The following is a 19,974-nucleotide window of genomic DNA, read 5'->3' as shown; positions in this document are numbered from 1 at the left end:
GTGACCGCCTTCGTCAGGACCTCAGGGATCGGAGGAGGGCAGCACGCTCACGAGCAAGATGCTCCCTGAGCCCTGAGTTCTAAAAGGATCCTGGCCCCTCTAGGAGTGAGGATGCTTGAGTCTCAGCAGGATCCTGGCCGCCCTCTGAGTCAGCAATTAGTCCAAATGGGCAACAGACAGCAGAGGGCTATATAGCTGTGGGCTTTGGGAGAAGGCTTTGTGGAAGCAACTAGTCACTTACCTGACGTTCTAGCATCCACTTTGGCTTCTGGACCCCGTTATGTTGGCTTTGACTTCTGGACCTCCTGACTTCGGCTTCTGAACCTCTGACCTGCGATACCTGGACTGTGATTTGGTTTTGGCGCTTTGAACCCTCTTTGCTCACCAGCTACAGACCTTGGACTGCCCCTGGACTTCGCCTGGCCTGGCCCCAGCTTGTGACAGTAGGGAGGGGTGAGAGGGAAGGAAATGTTGATCCCTTTATCGCCCAGATCACTCAACATAACTTATCCAGATCAGGGGGTATCATCTGTCTGGCTCTTGCTTTTTGCTATAAGGATAGATCCTTCTCTGATAAAGGGAGCATCAAAAAGAAATCTTTCTGGTCCCTGAGGTATTACTGTTAAGAGGCTCCATTGGTCAGTGAGGGGTATTTCCTGCAGCTCTCTTTGGTCCAGAGTGGGGTGCCTGTTGACATATTGCGAAGTTTGATGTTCTCCAGACCACCACTACAAGACTGAATTATTCAAGAGGGCGTTTCTACGCAATAGACTTACACTGTACTAAAGGATTCATGAAGCTACTTAGATAGGAACTATTAGGAACTGTGGTCTATACTACTGTGCATAGCTTGCTGAAACTAGAATCCTACTGTGGAATTTTGCATCATTTAATGTGTCATTAATACTTATGCTTTGCTTCAGTTCTGTTTTTTTAGACTTGGGTATCCCGTCCAGGTCAGCTGTATTGACTCACCCTGTGCAATCTGCCTTGAGTCCAAGCAAGAAAGGTGGATTATAAGTGATGTTAATAAATTAAATAACAAAGACTTGCTGCAGTCTTTAGTCTGGAGACTGTAGGAAATCCTGTATAGCAGGGGTGGCCAACGATAGCTCTCCAGATGTTTTTTGCCTACCACTCCCATCAGCCCCAGCCATTGGCCATGCTGGCTGGGGCTGATGGGAGTTGTAGGCAAAAAAACATATGGAGAGCTATCGTAGGCCACCCCTGCTATATAGCTTTGAAGCTCACCAGGTGGCCATCAGCAAGTCCGTGGCTCTCAGACTAACCTATGGCAATGGAGATAAAAAATGAGAAGTTGCGTAAAAGGAAAACCTTTGAAATGGTCTGAGCAAGCCTTCCCCACACTGAGCAGCAACTAAACCAGTCTGTCTGCCCATCACTGTCATTCTCTTTCCATGTTCTACAGATAACAAGAAGCCTTTTGTTGACCCCAACACGAAGCACCCCAAAGTGATCTATATCCATAATGCTACTGAAGTGGTTGTTGTACCTTGCCGGGTCACCTCTCCAGATATTATACCGGACCTGCAGCTGGTGAGTAGTATTTTTCAGGGGTCCCTTTTTCAGTCATAGTTGCTGGGCAGAATATTACTGATCCAACCAGCAAAGATGAAAGTCTTCTTGAAACCTGAGGAGACTTCCTACAACTGTGGCTCTTCCAACTAGAAGTTCAAACCACTGAAGGTGCTTTGCTGAATTATAACTGTGGTTCATCTAACAACCTGTTTCTGCAGGACCAGCAAGTAGAGTATAGATGTGACCTCTGATCACTGGGATTCAGTGGGACTGGGTGGCAAATATAACTGATCTGTGGGGCATGATGCAGGAACAGGGCACACTTCTGCAGGGAGTTCTTATATTCAGGGGTCATTTTGTAGCAGGAGCTCCTTTGCATATTAGGCCACACATCCTGATGTAGCCAATCCTCCAAGAGCTTACAAAAAACAGCCCTGTAAGCTCTTGGAGGATTGGCTACATCAGGGGTGTGTTGCTTAATATGCAAAGGAGCTCCTGCTACAAAATGACCGCTGCCAAATCAGATTGAAACGAAGAGCCATTTTCCTGCATAGCTCTGATTCGTTTCATTGGGGCTTGTGGAGAAGCCAGTGTGGTGTAGGGGTTTGAGTGTCAGGCTAGAATCTGGGAGCCCCAGTTTGTAACCCCCACTGTGCTGTGGAAGCTTCCTGGGTGACCTTGGGCTAGCCACTGTCAAGCAGACAGATTCAATGACGAGTTGAAGTTGCTACAAAGACTACGTTTATTGATAGACTGTTACTTTGGCTCAAGCCTTGGCTTGAGAAGAATGAAACCAATACATTGATACATGAGTTTTAAGGTACACTTCAAAGAGATTCCTATGGGGAGGGAAAGCAGGGGAGCATTCACACATAAGTCACAAAACTACATACATTCCCATGGCGTTATCAGGCATTCGGCCTTGTATCACCCAGATGGCGCTTCCTCCTGCAAGAGGATTCATGGGAAGGTGCTGATTGCTTTGCTCTCAGTAATTACCAGTCATAAAACAAAGAGGGGCCAGGAAAGGATAATAAACTAGCAGCATTTGGTCCAGTGTGATCTTCCCCAGGTCTACTTGTGGCCGGCCAGGAACCCCTTAGTTCTTGAACAGAATCAGTCGAGCTTGACAGTCACACACAGTCAGCCTTAGCTGGGCCCCAGGGTTCAGATGATAACATAGAGGAGAGAACGATGTAAGCTGCTTTGGGTCCTCATTGCGTGGAAAGACATTCTACAAATGAAGTCAGTCGGCAGATAAAAATAAATATTTCCAGATGGATTGTAAATGCTACTTAGTAGGAAGGGTGTCGCTTTGATTTTCTGTCTGAGGTGCCATAATGGCTTGGGCTGGTCTAGGAATTAAGTATGGTGGGAACAGAACCTCGGAGCTGTGTGTGCTGCTAGTTAATCTGGGAACAAGGCAAACATTTGTATCACATCGTTAGGGTCTGCCATAGCGCCCGTTGCTGCAGCGCTGCCCCTGGATAGTCAGAGTTCTTCATGTGCACCAAACTGGAGAGCCAGTTTGGTGTAGTGGTTAAGTGTGCGGACTCTTATCTGGGAGAACCTGGTTTGATTCCCCACTCCTCCACTTGCAGCTGCTGGAATGGCCTTGGGTCAGCCATAGCTCTGGCAGAGGTTGTCCTTGAAAGGGCAGCTGCTGTAAGAGCTCTCTCAGCCCCACCCACCTCACAGGCTGTCTATTTTGGGGGAGGAAGGGAAAGGAGATTGTAAGCCGCTCTGAGACTCTTCGGAGTGGAGGGCGGGATATAAATCCAATATCTTCATCTACCTCACAGGGTGTCTGTGTGGGGGAGGAAGGTAAAGGAGATTGTGAGCCGCTCTGAGACTCTTCGGAGTGGAGGGCGGGATATAAATCCAATATCTTCATCTACCTCACAGGGTGTCTGTTGTGGGGGAGGAAGGTAAAGGAGATTGTGAGCCGCTCTGAGACTCTTCGGAGTGGAGGGCGGGATATAAATCCAATATCTTCATCTACCTCACAGGGTGTCTGTTGTGGGGGAGGAAGGGAAAGGAGATTGTGAGCCGCTCTGAGACTCTTCGGAGTGGAGGGCGGGATATAAATCCTATATCTTCATCTACCTCACAGGGTGCCTGTTGTGGGGGAGGAAGGGAAAGGAGATTGTGAGCCGCTCTGAGACTCTTCGGAGTGGAGGGCGGGATATAAATCCTATATCTTCATCTACCTCACAGGGTGTCTGTTGTGGGGGAGGAAGGGAAAGGAGATTGTGAGCCGCTCTGAGACTCTTCGGAGTGGAGGGCGGGATATAAATCCAATATCTTCATCTACCTCACAGGGTGTCTGTTGTGGGGGAGGAAGGTGAAGGAGATTGTGAGCCACTCTGAGACTCTTCGGAGTGGAGGGCGGGATATAAATCCAATATCTTCATCTACCTCACAGGGTGTCTGTTGTGGGGGAGGAAGGGAAAGGAGATTGTGAGCCGCTCTGAGACTCTTCGGAGTGGAGGGCGGGATAGAAATCCAATATCTTCATCTACCTCACAGGGTGTCTGTTGTGGGGGAGGAAGGGAAAGGAGATTGTGAGCCGCTCTGAGACTCTTCGGAGTGGAGAGCGGGATATAAATCCAATATCTTCTTCTTCATCATCTTCTTCTTCTACTACTACTTAGTAGGAAAGGTGTCATTTTGATTTTCTGTCTGAAGTGCCATAATGGCTTGGGCTGGTCTAGGAATTAAGTATGGTGGGAACAGAACCTCGGAGCTGTGTGTGCTGCTAGTTAATCTGGGAACAAGGCAAACATTTGTATCACATCGTTAGGGTCTGCCATAACACCCGTTGCTGCAGCGCTGCCCCTGGATAGTCAGAGTTCTTCATGTGCATTGCTATCTTAGCAGACAGGTCTCTCAAATAGCTCTGTAAGGCAAGTCAGCATCGTTTTCCACAGACTGTAGAGGGAGGAGAAGTTGAGACCGTGACAATCTGATTTGCTTAAAGCTACCTAGTGAGTTGGTGGTTGAAACAACATTTGAACCCAAGACTTCCTGGCACTCAGCATGGAGTTTTTAGCTACAGCATGATTCCAGCTGCTTTCCAAGGGACATGGCAAGGACTTGTGCAATTACACCTGCTCCCAACTTCCATGAGAAGGTCCTGGAGCAGCGCTGCCAGGGATTAGTGTGCTTGGCACATCAGAGCACAAGAGACTGGGGAGAATATTGGCACAAGAGCTATAGAGCACAGATCTAATTAAGTATGGTGGGAACAGAACCTCTGAGCTATGGTCTATGTAACTGCTTTAGCTCCAAAGTTTTGAAGAAGAAAATCAGGGTAGAAGTATTTTGAAAGCATACATAGGAAAAGAGGCAGTCCTATAAAGGCAGCTGATACTGCCGTGTCGCATCCTTTTCCTTTTAGGGTGCAGAGAACAGTAGCCAGTGGTTGTATTAATGGCACCCTTTGATCTGAAGGCAAGAGGGTGGGTTGCATTACAGGAGGAGGTGTTCCTTAGTGGCAGAACATCACTTTGGCATGCAGAAGGTCCCAGCCAAGCTCAGTTCCTGGCATCTCCGGATTGGAAAGACCTCCACCTGAGACCCTGGAGAGCTGCTGCCAGTCTGGGAAGAAGAAGAAGGAGAAGGAGAAGGAGGAGGAGAAGAAGGAGGAGGAGAAGAAGGAGGAGGAGAAGAAGGAGGAGAAGAAGAAGGAGGAGAAGAAGAAGGAGGAGAAGGAGAAGAAGGAGAAGAAGGAGAAGAAGAAGAAGAAGGTTGTTTTTATACCCAACATTTCTCTACCTTAAGGAGTCTCAAAATGGTTTACAATCTCCTTCCCTTCCTCTCCCCACAACAGGTGCCTTGTGAGGCAGGTAGATGGGGCTGAAAGAGAATCATGACTGGCCTAAGGTCACCCAGCAGCTTCATGTGAAGGAGGAGTGGGGAATCAAACCCTGTTCTCCAGCTTAGCGTCTGCAGCTCTTAGCTTCTATACCACAGTGGCTCTTGATAGATTCTGATCTATCTGACTTAGTGTTAGACAGGTTTATGCACCTGCTAAGTAATTTTAAGAGAGAGAGAGAGAGAGAGAGCCAGCTCTTTCCCTCAAGTAAGTGTACTGGAGTTTAGATGCCACAGGGTGTTCACCTAGAACAGTACAACTGTCTTGGCTTTGTCCTTTGCTGTTTTTGTGCTGGAGCCAAAATGAATCTTCTGTTGTTTTGATACTGAATAATCTTCAGAGAGTTTGTAGAATCTTTCGGGATCAAGTGCCATGTTCTACTGGAGAAAGTTTTCCTTCCAGACGTTTCGTTCTCAGCTGCGGAGAACATCCTCAGTGGCATTGCAGCTGGAGCAGGCGCTCAGACCTTCGAGCGCCAAGGTCTGAACGCCTGCTCCGGCTGCAACACCACTGAGGATGTTCTCCGCAGCTGAGAACGAAACGTCTGGAAGGAAAACTTTCTCCAGTAGAACACGGCACTTGATCCTGAAAGATTCTACAAACCCTAATGATGTTACCAGCCGTGAAAACCTGAAATCTTTGATAATCTTCAGAGAGTCACCCAGTGACAAAGGCTTTCTTAAATATTTGATACATGTATCTGATATCCTCTTATATTTGATCACAGTATTGGACAGTATTTGATAGCTCACATGGGGGTACTTCCAATTTGAGGGCATCTGCAAGATGACATGTAGTAGCATTTAGGATCTCCGGTGATTTAAAGGTTTGCAGCTTGCATTATGTCATCTTTGTTGCCTACTGAAACAATTATGAGATGCCACCAGTGTCTAAAGCAGTTGAATTTCAGGTATTGAGCTAAAATTTCACATTGTATAGTAAAGAACAGCCTTGACCTGGATGACCAGACTAGCATGATCTTGTCAGATCTTGAAAGCCAAGCAGGGTCAACCTTGGTTAGTACTTGGGCAGAAGATCACCAGTGAAGTCCAGGGTTACTGCACAGAGGTAGGCAATGACCAACCGCCTCTGTTAGTCCCTCGCCTTGAACTGGATGGCCCAGGCTAGCCCAATCTCATCAGGTCTTGGAAGTTAAGGAGAGTCAGCTCTGGCTAGTATTTGGATGAGAGACCACCAAGGAAGTCCAGGGTCACTGCACAGAGGCAGCTCAGCCACTGAGGAAGTCCGAAGTCACTGCACAGAGGCAGGCCACGGCCAACCTCCTCTGTTAGTCCCTTGCCTTGAAAATCCTACAGGGTTGGCTGTGAGTTAAAGGCACTTTCCACCACCAGTGAAGAGCTTTTCACAGAATGGCCCCTCCTCAATATGCTCCCATCCTATTCTCATAGCTGGGAAGCGAAAGATGCAGCTTCTGTTTTTCCCTCTTGGCAGGTATAGTGAGAACCTTCCCTTTGTTTCCCAGAAATGCTGATGAGTGAGTGGCTGAGCCATTGCTATCTGCTCTTAGGGTAAATATTGGCCTTGCCACGTGAGATGGTTTCTCATGCTCGGCCTTGAGCATTAGAGTTCAGTGCCTTGTTATTAAGGTCATCATCTTTCCCCACCTGGTTTTGGACTAAACTTCCTTGCCAGTCAGTGCTTGGTATTGAATGGAAGGCCTCTGTCTGTGCTAGGAGCTCCTCAGAGAGATGAGTGGTTCAGTTTTAAGCAACTAGAAGTCTGGGCCATAGAAAGGAGATAAAGGGAGTGGGGTGGGGTGGGAAGTCCAGGCCAAAAGGAAGGTGCCTCTTGGCCGCAAAGATGCTTCCATCAAAGGGGACAAATCTCTTGCTGGAGGTGTGCGTGTTTACCTTGGGCACCCGTCATGCTGTTCCCATTTAAGGAAATACTGTTTGTTGTTTCGCCTTGTCTGGAAATGTTCTGTGGAGCCATTCTGGCTGCTTCCTGTGCTCAGAGGAAGTTGAGGGGGCAGAGAAGGAAGGAGTCAAGTGATCAGACAAATTTAGAACATCCTCTTCCCAAATTAATCACTGATCGGTGATAAACTACTGTGGAGGAAAAAATACCGTAATATCTTTTCAGGGGGAGGTTAGATACCTACCTTGCTTTTCTTCCAGTATAAGCACTTGTGTATATATATATTTTTAATGCTGTATGAAGAATTTTAATCCATGGGTCCTACTAAAAGCTTTTTCCCTCCCCATTTTTTCTGACCAATAGAGACACTCAGCTGCAAAGTCATATTATTCAACTTTATTCAGTTTTATTATTCCTGTAGCAAATTTACTTTCCCATCGTAAATTACATTTCTTATGTTTCCATTATGACTGCACTCCATACCCTTTAAATATTTATGGGAAAGTGTACAGACTGCTAATATTAAAAAGATCCTAACTCCACGTGTCAGCTGAATCAGATTAGTTCCCAGGGCTGAGCCTGCAATTGAAGCTTTCAACATTTTCCTCTCTAATATAAAGTTAATATTGGGCAGAGGGGGGCAGGTGGGGGGGATAATCCATCTCTGTGGAGGCTGATTCATTCAGCAAAGAGGGACCAGCAGAAAGCAGTGGCGTGCATGGTCACAGGGAACAGCCCTCTGCTGTGACTCTCTCTGCGCAGAGATAATGCTGGGCTGGTCTCCATAGCATCTTTGATGTGACTGTTGTGGCATCATCCTTCATGAGACCTACTGGTCTTCTGTTGGTCTTAAAAGACAAGAAAGGTGACACAGTAAATCGGGGTGACCAGTTGGAAGCCCGCAACCTGCATCCTGGGGTGGGGGGGGGGGAGAGAGAGGATCTTCTTCCTTCTTTCTTGGGGGCGGGGGACATGCTGAGTGAGCTACAGAAGAAGATATTGAAGATATTCTATTTATATCCCGCCCTCCACTCCGAAGAGTCTCAGAGGGGCTCACAATCTCCTTTACCTTCCTCCCCCACAACAGACACCCTGTGAGGTGGGTGGGGCTGGAGAGGGCTCTCACAGCAGCTGCCCTTTCAAGGACAACCTCTGCCAGAGCTATGGCTGACCCAAGGCCATTCCAGCAGGTGCAAGTGGAGGAGTGGGGAATCAAACCCGGTTCTCCCAGATAAGAGTCCGTACACTTAACCACTACACCAAACTGGCTCTCCTGTGCTGCTTTTATTCTGGCCAGGAAGGGGGTGGCTTGGCAGCAGCACAAGCAATGGGCTCTAGAGCGTTTTGGCTGGTTGGGACAGCAGCATGCAAATGAGTGGTTTCTCAAGTCAGCCAGCTCTGCAAAACAGGAGGAGCTGGAGGTGGGCCAGTAGCCCATTTCTCAATGGGAGGATGCCCAGCAGCCCAGGGCCCCTGTGTCTTCAGCTGAGAGGCATCGACCTCCAAGTGGGGATTGGAAACTTCCTGGGATCACAACTGCTTATTTATTATCTATTTGTTTCAAACATTCGTTCCACTTCTCCTGGAGAAAATGGCTGCTTTGGAAGGTGGACAGCACGGCATGATACCCTATCAAGGCCGATTCCTTCCCTAAGCACCGCTCTCCCAGGCTCCACCCTCCAATCTCCAGGTGTTACTGAACCTGGAGCTGGCAACCCTAGGTCAGACACAGTCCCATCAAGGCATCATCGCTGGCCTCTGTCTTTCTTGGCTGGGGAGAACTGGTGCCCCCAGCCTCCAGCCAATGGTGAGAGGGTCTCTTTTGAGTGGAGACCCTTCTGGGTACGTTGTCTGAATTGGGAAGATTTGCTGATCACCTGAGGTGGCTGCAGGTTCTGAAAAGCTGGGGCAGTTCCTTGCTGTGTCCTTGCTTTCGTCTGGGCTCTTCGTGCCTGTCTTTTTCCGATTCCCTGCCACACCTCCCTTTTCTATTCCTTATCCTGAAATGAAAGACAAGGTGAAGATTTTATTTTGAGAAACCGTGTATTCTTCTACATGCGATTCCTCAGCACCATTTACTTGGATGGCTACAAGAAGCACCGGCGATGGCAGAAACATTTCAGTTCCACAGATGCAGAGTTGTGTTTTGCACGATCACATTTCCTGGCCGCATTGCAGGTGGCGGGTGACCGCGTTCTCACAGCTGGTGGCACTGAGCTCTGCGTTTTTCTTGCTTCGATTGGAATTATGTTTGTGCCTTACCCTTCTGGCATGTCACAGCCCTTCGAGCCTGCAAGTTGTTTGGTTGTTTGTTTAATACCTTTACTTCTTTCTCGCCTAGCATGTGCCTGCCGCTGTGTTCAGCCAGAAGCGGAAGGATTGGGACCCCAAGAGAGGCTTCCTGGTCACTTCTCCCTCCTTTGAGTTCTTCAGTGGCATAATCAAGTGTGTCGCTGATGTGGATGGAGTCACATTCACATCCTTGTACCTGCCACAGAAAGTGGGTGAGTGGCTGCATTTGCTTTAGAGGGTAGCCATGGTGGGCTGCAGTGGCAGAGGGAGATCATATGAACATCTGAAGCTGCCTTATACTGAATCAGACCCTTGGTCCATCAAAGTCAGTATTGTCTTCTCAGACTGGCAGCAGCTCTCCAGGGTCTCAAGCTGAGGCTTTTCACACCTATTTGCCTGGACCCTTTTTTGGAGATGCCGGGGATTGAACCTGGGACCTTCTGCTTCCCAAGCAGATGCTCTACCACTGAACCACAGCCCCATTCATGGCTCTCCAGGGTCTCAAGCTGAGGTTTTCCACACCTCTTTGCCTGGACCCTTTTTAGTTGGAGATGCCGGGGATTGAACCTGGGACCTTCTGCTTCCCAAGCAGATGCTCTACCACTGAGCCACCGTCCCTCCCCTGGATTTGAGTCCAGGAGCACCTCAGAGGCCAACCAGAGCTTCAGGGTCAGAGCCTTTGAGAGTCCCAGCTGCCTGCCTCAGACACAAGCAGGAATGAAGCTCTCTTGAGTCTTTTTCTCTCACTCCGAAGGTGGGGGGGGTGGGGTGGCAGGGATGCTTGTATGAGGTGCAGCGTGCAAATGCACACTGCAGTCAGCTGGATTAGAGCAGAGGGGAAATGCTTGGGGGGCAGATAATTAGCATCTGTAGTGAGATAAGCATCCTGAAGGCCAATGCAGGCAGGAGCTTTCTGTCAGCAGGGTGTTGTGGTTAAATGTGGCGGATTCTAATCTGGAGAGCCAGGTTTGATTCCTAACTCCTGCTGGGTGACCTTGGGCCGGTCACAGTTCTCCCAGAACTCTCTCAGCCCCACCTACCTCACAAGGTGACTGCTGTGGGGAAAGGAAAGGAAGGCAATGGCTTTGAGACTCCTAAGGGTAGAGAAAAATGGGATATTATAAACCAACAACGGTTAAAACGGATAAAAGGAAGTACTTCTTCACCCAAAGGGTGATTAACATGTGGAATTCACTGCCACAGGAGGTGGTGGCGGCTACAAGCATAGACAGCTTCAAGAAGGGGTTGGATAAAAATATGGAGCAGAGGTCCTTCAGTGGCTATTAGCCACAGTGTGTGTGTGTGTGTGTGTATAATTTTTTTGGCCACTGTGTGACACAGAGTGTTGGACTGGATGGGTCATTGGCCTGATCCAACATGGCTTCTCTTATGTTCTTATGTGACACAGAGTGTTGGACTGGATGAGCCATTGGCCTGATCCAACATGGCTTCTCTTATGTTCTTATGTGACACAGTGTTGGACTGGAGGGGCCGTTGGCCTGATTCAACATGGCTTCTCTTATGTTCTTATGTGACACAGAGTGTTGGACTGGATGAGCCATTGGCCTGATCCAACATGGCTTCTCTTGTGTTCTTATGTGACACAGAGTGTTGGACTGGAGGGGCCACTGGCCTGATCCAGCATGGCTTCTCTTATGTTCTTATGTGACGCAGAGTGTTGGACTGGATGGGCCATTGGCCTGATTCAACATGGCTTCTCTTATGTTCTTCTGTGACACAGAGTGTTGGACTGGACAGGCCACTGGCCTGATCCAACAGGGCTTCTCTTATGTTCTTAACAAAAAATAACTCCCATCACTGAAGCGAAATCGGATTCTTGCTTGAGTTGAAACAAATGTGCTTGTATGAATGCGCCTGAGAAACTCTCCCACACAGAGGATGGTGTCAAGTGGTTACCAGGTATTCTAAGAGAATATCCTGGGATATTTCTCAAATGCTTTCTAAGCATTTAATATTGGCATTTTGGGATCTGTTGTTTTAATTCTGATTTGATATTTGACTTTGGTCCATTCCAGAGGATCGAATACAGAACCTGGCTCTGAAAGCCATACCGCAAAAGTTGCTGGTTGGAGAAACTCTGCATCTGTTGTGCACTGCTGAAACATTCTTCAATGGGCGGATTGTATTTGACTGGAAATTTCCAAAGGGGAAAGTGAGTCATTGCAATATTTCCCTTGGCTGGAGGCAGAGAAAGAGGAGGAGGTGGTGCTTTGTTCCTTAGTGATCTGTGACCTTAGTGATCTGTGACCAGCATTCAGTCTATAGCATGACTGTCACAGGTTCTGAGCAGCATGACAGTATTTGCAGAGGCAAGCTAGAGGAGAGTCATAGCCAGTCTCCATGATTAGGTGAGGCGACCACCTATCCAGGTGGGACTTCAAAGAAACTAAAGGAAAATCAGAGATTTCCTCTTTGCCAACAGGAATTTCTGTAAACTAAACTTCTCACCAAGTCCAGTTGTAGATGTGCTTTTACTTGAACTGTTAGAATAAGTTACTTATCAACAATTAGTTTTAAGTTCAGAAGCCTTTGCTTTTCGTGAATGCTTTCCTTGCATGACTGTAGCTGCCATAAGATCCCTTTTGCCTCTCAGAGCAGTTGTTAAGCGGGGAATTCTTTGTTTCAAAAATCATTAAAGCTTTTTAAGAACTGGGATGTCCTGACCTCAGGCGCTAAGCAGGGTCGGTCATGGTTAGCACTTGGATGGGAGGCCACCAAGAAAGTCCAAGGTTGCTGTGCAGAAGCAGACAAAGTCACATCACCCCTGAACATCTCCTCCCTGAAGAGCCCTGTGCGATTGCTGTGACTCGGCTACAACTTGAGGGCTCTTTGCTCCCCCACAGCCACAAATACTTGTTAAGGAAAGAGTGAGTCCAACGCCTGGAGCCCTGTCACTCCTGGAGGGCACCAGCTAGCACATTAAAAAAAGAACGACACGCTTGCATTCTCCGGGCGTTGTTTAAATAGAAGCAGCCATGTCATAAATTGATGAGCCTGTTTTTTTAAACACTTTTTCGGTGCAGCAGACCAGCACTCCAGCTAGGCCGTGCACCCCCTGGCTCTACCCCACCTGCAGCCCTGCCCATAGGGCTAAGGTACCATTTAATTGCTGTGGCACAATATTGGTTGTGCTGATGAATAGGGAATAGGAAATACATGGCTTTGCTCCAGAAAGTTTTGGTGGCAAGAGATCGGCTGTTCCATGAAACGTCCACCATGGATTGTAGACGTTAGAACGGCTTCTGCAATCCACTAGGCATATTGCAAGAATCCCAGGCCCTCCCTTGTCTGCTGAGAGGTCACCATTGTGCTGACTGGCCCTGCCTCCACGGGGCCTGGCACGGGGCCAGCTCTCACCAGGGAAGAACCCCTCCGCTCTGCAAGGGTTTTCTCCTCAGTCAGTACCACTAGTTCATTCCCGGTTTTTAATTGGATTAGAATTTGGCTCAAATGCAACTGTGGTTGCAGATGACTAACACCAGATCACTTTCTTAAATGTATGAGCTAATGCCTTCTCCCCATACTGAGAATTGTAGATCATGGCTGTTTAAATAGCGCTATAAGCTCCACCCTAACATTACACTGTTAGGACACATGTGTTACCCAAAACAGAAAAAGACTGTTGAAGATATTTAAACAGTCTTTTTCTGTCTTGGGTAACACGTGTGTCCTAACAGTGTAATGTTAGGGTGGAGCTTATAGTGCTGCACATTTACCCACAAGAGGATTCCTTCTGATCTAATGTTGTGTTTTAACAATTTATTAACAACACATGGTTACAATATTTAATTATCTTTTTCTTATACTAAACCATATGATATTTCACCCCCCTCCCTCCAATATTGACTTCCCCGAAGTTATAAATTTGAATTTAATTCTAAAGGTACCACTAATCTATCAAAATATAATACTTTTGATTAATACTAAAAAATTGTCCAATGTCTTTTTACGTTCCACTCTTTCTCCATATATCCTTTGAATTTCTTCCACTCCTTTTTGAATAAGTCTAAGTCATAGTCTCTTAAAGTTTTAGTTAATTTGTCCATCTCACTCCACGATAAAACTTTCACAATCCAATCCCATTTCTCTGGTATTGTTCCTTGTTTCCAAAGCTGCGCATACAATGTCCTAGCAGCTGAGAGCAAGTACCAAATTAAAGTCCTGTCTTCCTTTGGAAATTTTTCTCATTGTAATCCAAGCAAAAAAGTCTCTGCAGTTTTCTTGAAGTCGTAACCCAAAATTTTGGAGATTCCTTCTGATCTAATGTTGTACATTGTTGGACCTTGTGCCCTTCCAGGGAAGAGTCCCTGCATGGGCATTTCATGCTTCTCGTCTGAAGATGCTTGTTTTAGCCTGCCTAGCCAGCTTTCTCCAGTCTGTGTTCAAGGCAGGTCGAAGGAGGCTCTTCACAGCATGTTCGATACTGTACTTTTGTCTCCCTTTTAGGTGCATAAACCTCTAAACACTTTGGACCTAAGTGAACCAGTGTATAAAGCCACCAGCAATGTGACCATCCAGAATGTGTCGGTGGAAGACAGAGGCCTGTATGTCTGCAGAGGACAAATTGCTAATAACACAAGGAAGGAGCCGGAGACCAACATCACAGTCACAGTATACAGTAAGACGTAACGCTGTGTGCCGCAACAAAACTAAGTTGGAAAGCAGTCAGAAGTGCCAATTGTGCAGTCTGCAGCTGTCTCTGTGGTGCAACATGTCTCCTTAGAGTCAGGGCTGTGCCTCCATGCCTGGCATGCAGAAGGCCCCCAATTCCATCCTTGGCACCTTCAATTAAAAGGATCAAGTCAGAGGTGATGTGAAAGATCTCTGCCGCAGATCCTGGAGAGCCATTGCCAGTCTGAGTAAACAATATTGGGTTTCCACAGAGGGCCAAATAGTACCCCCCCAGGCCATTTCATGTTGGGAAAAATGGGTCTGGGGGAAGGCTAAAGTCCCTTTTCTAATTCTGTGCCACAATCTGAATTGGACACTGCCCACATGGGAATTGAAGAGAAGTGGCAACTGAAGCCTAACTGTTGCCCAGGGCACAGGGTAGGGACCCAGGATTCAGGTGAGTCCTCGGTAGCACGTAAAGAGCACCTTCATGAGTGTCCAGTTCCAAAGAGCAAGCTGTCAGTCCCTCATTCCCCCCACAAGGGTCAGGAGAGCTTACGTGGCTTCATCTTTGTCAAGCATGCGATTTTCAATAGAACGAGTCAAGTGGATACAAAACTACGTTTATTGCTAAATCGAGATGCTCTCCTGGTACAGGACCTTGAGAGTGATGCTAGAAATACATTGATACAATTCTTTTAAGACATACTTCAAAGGGTTCCCAAAGAAGGAGGCGAAGAATGCCTGCTAACACATAAACTATCATAAATGTCTACATTCCCACAATGTTATCAGTATCTTGTCCTTGCTTTTCCCAGATGTCTCACACTCCCAGGCAGGAATGTATGGGAAAGTGTTGATTGTTCTTTCTCTTACTAGTTTCGTTTCTCACTACTCTACTTCACAAGCAATAAAGCAAAAAGGGAGGGGGAAAGAATTACAGAGCCAAACTACATCGGCCCTCCATGATGTTTCACAGACCAGCTTTATGGAGGACCCTAAAACAATTAATTACCATTGGAATTCTACCATGCTTGACTGTCTTCTGTTTTATCTTCACGACGACCCTCTGAGGCAGTTCATGCTGAGCAAGAGTGGTGTGGTGGTTCGAGCAGCAGACCAGGGTTGGACAGATCTGGGCTCTGAGCCTTGCTGGGCTGTGTTGTGAACCAACTCTGGGCCAGTCACTCTCAGCCTACCCTACCTAGGGAAGAGACAGATCTCTTCAGTAGGCCGGTCCCAAATAGCAGTGCATCATCAAGACACCCAAGGAGCGGGCTGTCCTCTGGATGTGGGCAATTCTTGCTGCACTCTGTTCTCAGGGGTGCATGCCCTGGAGCAAGGCCGGACTAGAGCTAGGTAGTCTCAGGTGCAAAAACATTTGGGTGATGGCTGCTTTCTGGGAAACTGCAACGTTCCTCTTCCTAGTTCCTCTCAGGCCACTAATGAAAAATTAGATAACATGGCAATGCGCTCGTCGTTTTAAAGTGTTGCGTTACCGGCCCTGACCTGAGATCTCGTCAGGTCTCTTGGATGGGAGACTGCTGAGGAAGTCCAGGGCAGCTTTGCCAAGGCACGCAGTGGCAAAGCAGGGCATTTGGATCCCTGCCTGTGCAGCTGCAAAATCATAAACTCTCCAATCAGGTAATGGTGGTGGAAAGCGCCACTAATTGTAGCCAGCTTCTGGGAAGCCTGGAGGGTTTCTAAGGCAAGAGGTGCCTGGAGGGTTTCTAAGGCAAGAGGTGCCAGGGCAGCTTTGCCAAGGCAAGCAGTGGACACCGGTTTGCCCATCCCTGGGGTAAGCAGGGGGGTTGAGGGCTTGCTGCTTTCCAGAGCGGGGAGGGGCATGTAGGTTGGGGGGGGGCATCAGCAGCACCAGAGGCAGTCCCAGGTGGGACATGCGCAAAGGATGGATTTGCATTTGGAAATCCATCGTTTGCGCATGTCCCACCCGGGACTGCTCTGGTGCTGCTGATGCCCCCTCCCAACCTACATGCCCCCCCTGGCTCTGAAAAGCAGCAAGCCCCCAACCCCCCTGCTTACCCCAGGGACGGGCAAACCGGTGTCCACTGCTTTGGCCATGGAGGAGACCATCTGGAAGAGCGAGGGGGAGGTGAGCCCCCACGAAGAGGCCGGCGATGGGAGCCACCTGGCAGGAATGCGGGCCCGGTCACAAACACGAGTGGGACATTGCCCGGCCCCCTCCTGGAGCTCCGCGGGCAGCGGAAGGCGCAGGGCTGACAGAGGAGCACGACTGGGACCGCAAGGCTGAGGGCGGAGCATCCAAAGCCACGGCAGGCATTGCGGGCCTGCCGCACAGGTCCCAGGGGCAGCAGCAGACCCAGCTAGCCCCGGGACCAGGGGCAGCTAGGTGTCTTTCGCTAAATAGGGGGGAGGGAGCACAGCCAGTTGGGGAGAGGCAGGGGAACGGAAATAAAAGGAGGGAAGGGACAGCCAGAAGGGGGCCGCTGAGGCACAAAGAGTAGAGCTGGAGCTGGAGTGCTTGGAGCAGCATCAGAGAGAGGGAAGCAAAGGCCCAGCGAAGACAAGCCAGACAGAGGGGCGACAGGGTGATGCAACCCGGCTCTCCACCAGCTTCTGAGACCTCCTGGCCACCCTGGGGTGGGAACCAAGGGCCTGCGGGGCGATGGCTGCCTGAGGGGCAGGGCCGCCAGACCAGGAGGGGCATGATAGTGCATCTACAGCTGCCCATAAGTGAAGCACGGATACAGAAAGGTTCGGACAGCTGTCCCATTTTGTTCCTTTTGCCTTCTGCTAACTCCTGGTTGGTTACTCCCCTGATAGCCCTGGGACTCTCACTGGAAGAGCACAGCTTTGATCGGTAACTTCGTGATCCTTTTGCAAAGCAACCTGTGAACTGACGCTGCCTCTTTCTCTTCTTTACCTCAGGAGAACCTTTCCTCAGGCTTTTCTATAAGAAAGAACAGAACTACGAGGCTAAGGTGGGGCAGAAGATGCTGAGACTGGCTTGGAAGGTCGATGCTTTCCCCCGCCCCAACGTGACCTGGTTAGTGCCAAGGTGGTCCTTTGGACCAATGAGGGGAAAGGCCAACTCAGAGTGAAGTGTCTCTCATCAGTGTGGTGGGGATGGACTGACCGCACGTCTGCAAATTGTAAAACATGAACCGCCTTCTCCGCCGCTTTCAAAATATTGTTTGTCTTCACCTCTCTTCTTTTGTCTTTCTACAATTGTGAAGAAAGGCAAATAATTTAAGGCATGGTGCTATTCGGTGAGATTTTGATAGTATTCTTAAATGGTGGTGGAAACCTTGCTTATTCTGTTGCTTCATTGCATGCTACATGTGTCCTGACACAGAAAAGGCTTTCCCTCACTGACAGCCATGTGCAGGGTGTGCACTCAACCGCCTTCTCTATTGAAACGAGGGGGGAAACACCGAGGAGTGGAAAGCTGAATTGGCCTTATGCAGGCCCAGAATCAAAGGTCAACCTGATAGGTTCTCTCAGGAGGCCCACATCTCAGGCACACTGGGCCCCTCCGCTTCTGCCAGGAATGGGGGATAGCCCCAGAGCTGTCACAGAGTTTTTGGCTAGACTCCCTTTCCATGCTGGGAAAGGCATCTGGAGTAGGATTGCCAGGTTCCTGCCCCCCATTTGGATTCTCTCCCTGAGTGAGTCTGGGCCATTGTGCAGTCTGGGAGAGCCAGTTTGGTGTAGTGGTTAAGTGTGCGGACTCTTATTTGGGAGAACCGGGTTTGATTCCCCACTCCTCCACTTGCACCTGCAGGAATGGCCTTGGGTCAGCCAGAGCTCTGGCAGAGGTTGTCCTTGAAAGGGCAGCTGCTGTGAGAGCCCCCTCCAGCCCCACCCACCTCACAGGGTGTCTGTTGTGGGGGAGGAAGGGAAAGGAGATTGTGAGCCGCTCTGAGACTCTTCGGAGTGGAGGGCGGGATATAAATCCAATATCTTCTTCATCTTCTTCAGTGAGGGTCATTGGTCTTCCCTCAGCCATAGAGATGTCAGTTGTACAACAGGAACATGGAAACTCTCCTCATGATGGGTCGTGCTCATGGAGGGAGTTCTGCTACGGGCAGGTGGTGGTATGTTTGCCAGGGCAGTGCGAGTCCCCGTGACATGAGTGAACTCTAGCCCAGCTGTGTGCCTGGCCTTTGTTGTGCTGCCTATCTCAGCCCCTTCTCCTTCTTTGCTGTTCAAAACAGGTACAAGGATGGCAACCCGATAGCTGAGAACAACTCCTGCTATGAGCTGGATCCTCTGAAGTACAGACTGGTCATAAGGGACCTGAGAGCAAAGCATGCTGGGAACTACACCATATCCCTGAGCAATACTAAACACGGCCTCTATGAAAACCTCACCAGCCAACTGGTTATACTGGGTAAGCAACTGGCGAAGCTGGCTCACTCCGCCGCTTGTTTCTCTGCTTCCGCTTTCCAAGCCGGCCAAAAACTGTGTGCTGACGTAGGACAGGCTCTCTGTTTACCTGATGCATGGGGATGTGATCAATATATAGACAGAAAGGATGGTGATTATTACTCCTGCAGGACTAGTTCCGTTGCAGTCTGCACAGGATCGAAAAACAAAGACTCAGCATCCTCTCTGTTCTGAAGGCTGGAATTGAAAGTTGATGGCTACCACAGGGGCGTGATGAAGGCACAAACGTAGCAGGGCAGTCTGCAGGTGTGCAGGGAAGGAGAAAATGTGTGTGGGTGAGACAGAGGTCCCCAATGTGGCACCAGGGTGGCTGCTAACACCTTTCCTAGTGCCTGCCAAGTGTTTTTAGAAAATGGGTGGAACCAGGTATGGTTTTTGGCCAGTAAGGCTTCTGGTTGACTCCTGGAGATCTGATTGGCTGTGAAATTGGCTTTTTTTAAATGTTACATTGACACCAGCTGCCACCAAAACACAAGGATCTTCACTGTGTGACTCTTGGTAAGCTGTGGCAGCCATTTTAGGGCTGGCTTGGCTTGGCCTCCTGTGGCAGCCATTTTGTGATTGCACTCACCACACTGTGTCAGAATTCCAAAGCTGCCCACAGCCTGAAAAAAGTTGGGGGAACCCTATTGTAGGACATTAGGACCCAGCAAACACTGGCTGGGAAGGGTGAAGGTGAAGGACTCATGCTTAATTTAAAGAAAAGGTGATGCTAGAACTCTTAAGTCTGTTTGGAAATATCACCTTCTGATCTGAAGGTGGTTCCTCAGTATTTGTTGTAGGTAAGACCTCTTTGTGCTTTTTCACTGATAGTCTGTACTATCCACCTGCTCAGAGGCAATGCCGTCTATTTTTTACTTCACATATTCCTAAATTAAGCCGGACCTTGAAAAGGACGGAGCAAAGATATTCTCAAGCTGATTGGTGGCACAAATGCAGCCCCAGGTGAAGATAAGACAGGTAGATAAAGTGTCAACTAGAGACAGCAGAAAGGAGGAGTTGAAGAACAGGAACCCACAGTCCAAATTGTACCTGTACCATAGGTTCACTAGGGCTGAATCCAGACCGGCAGTTTAAGTGGATCAAAAAAGTGTGTCCAAATGCAAACATCTGGCTCCCAGCCTGCTCCAAGCCTTACCTCATCCGACGCCATTGTTTGTGCGCTCCAAAATGCTACCACTTCTGAAGTGGTAGCAAATCAGAGGACCGCTTCCAGGGCACCTTCTCAGCTATCTGAACAGCTGGGAAGCGCCAGAGTTGTGGTGGTTCAAGCGCTTGAGCACTGTGGATGCTCCTCCAAGGCGCACACTGCCCACCCCGCACTC

General features: G+C 48.7%; 1 protein-coding gene across 2 annotated transcripts in view; it reads left to right on the top strand.

Moving 5' to 3' along the window:
* The window catches only part of LOC132579251 (vascular endothelial growth factor receptor kdr-like), a 242,832-nt gene that overhangs the window by 31,944 nt on the left and 190,914 nt on the right, over nucleotides 1-19,974 (top strand). For both annotated transcript variants that reach the window (XM_060249494.1, XM_060249493.1), the window contains exons 3-8: nucleotides 1,430-1,557; nucleotides 9,636-9,798; nucleotides 11,623-11,759; nucleotides 14,054-14,225; nucleotides 17,129-17,246; nucleotides 18,418-18,593. In XM_060249494.1, the coding sequence (XP_060105477.1) occupies nucleotides 1,430-1,557; nucleotides 9,636-9,798; nucleotides 11,623-11,759; nucleotides 14,054-14,225; nucleotides 17,129-17,246; nucleotides 18,418-18,593 (894 nt within the window). The remainder of the gene's footprint in view (nucleotides 1-1,429; nucleotides 1,558-9,635; nucleotides 9,799-11,622; nucleotides 11,760-14,053; nucleotides 14,226-17,128; nucleotides 17,247-18,417; nucleotides 18,594-19,974) is intronic.

The sequence above is a fragment of the Heteronotia binoei genome, chromosome 11 (genome assembly GCF_032191835.1).
Source record: "Heteronotia binoei isolate CCM8104 ecotype False Entrance Well chromosome 11, APGP_CSIRO_Hbin_v1, whole genome shotgun sequence".
NCBI classification, from domain to species: Eukaryota; Metazoa; Chordata; class Lepidosauria; order Squamata; family Gekkonidae; genus Heteronotia; species Heteronotia binoei.
The sequence above is the reverse complement of the archived record's forward strand: the minus strand, read 5'-3'. Positions and strand labels throughout refer to the sequence as shown.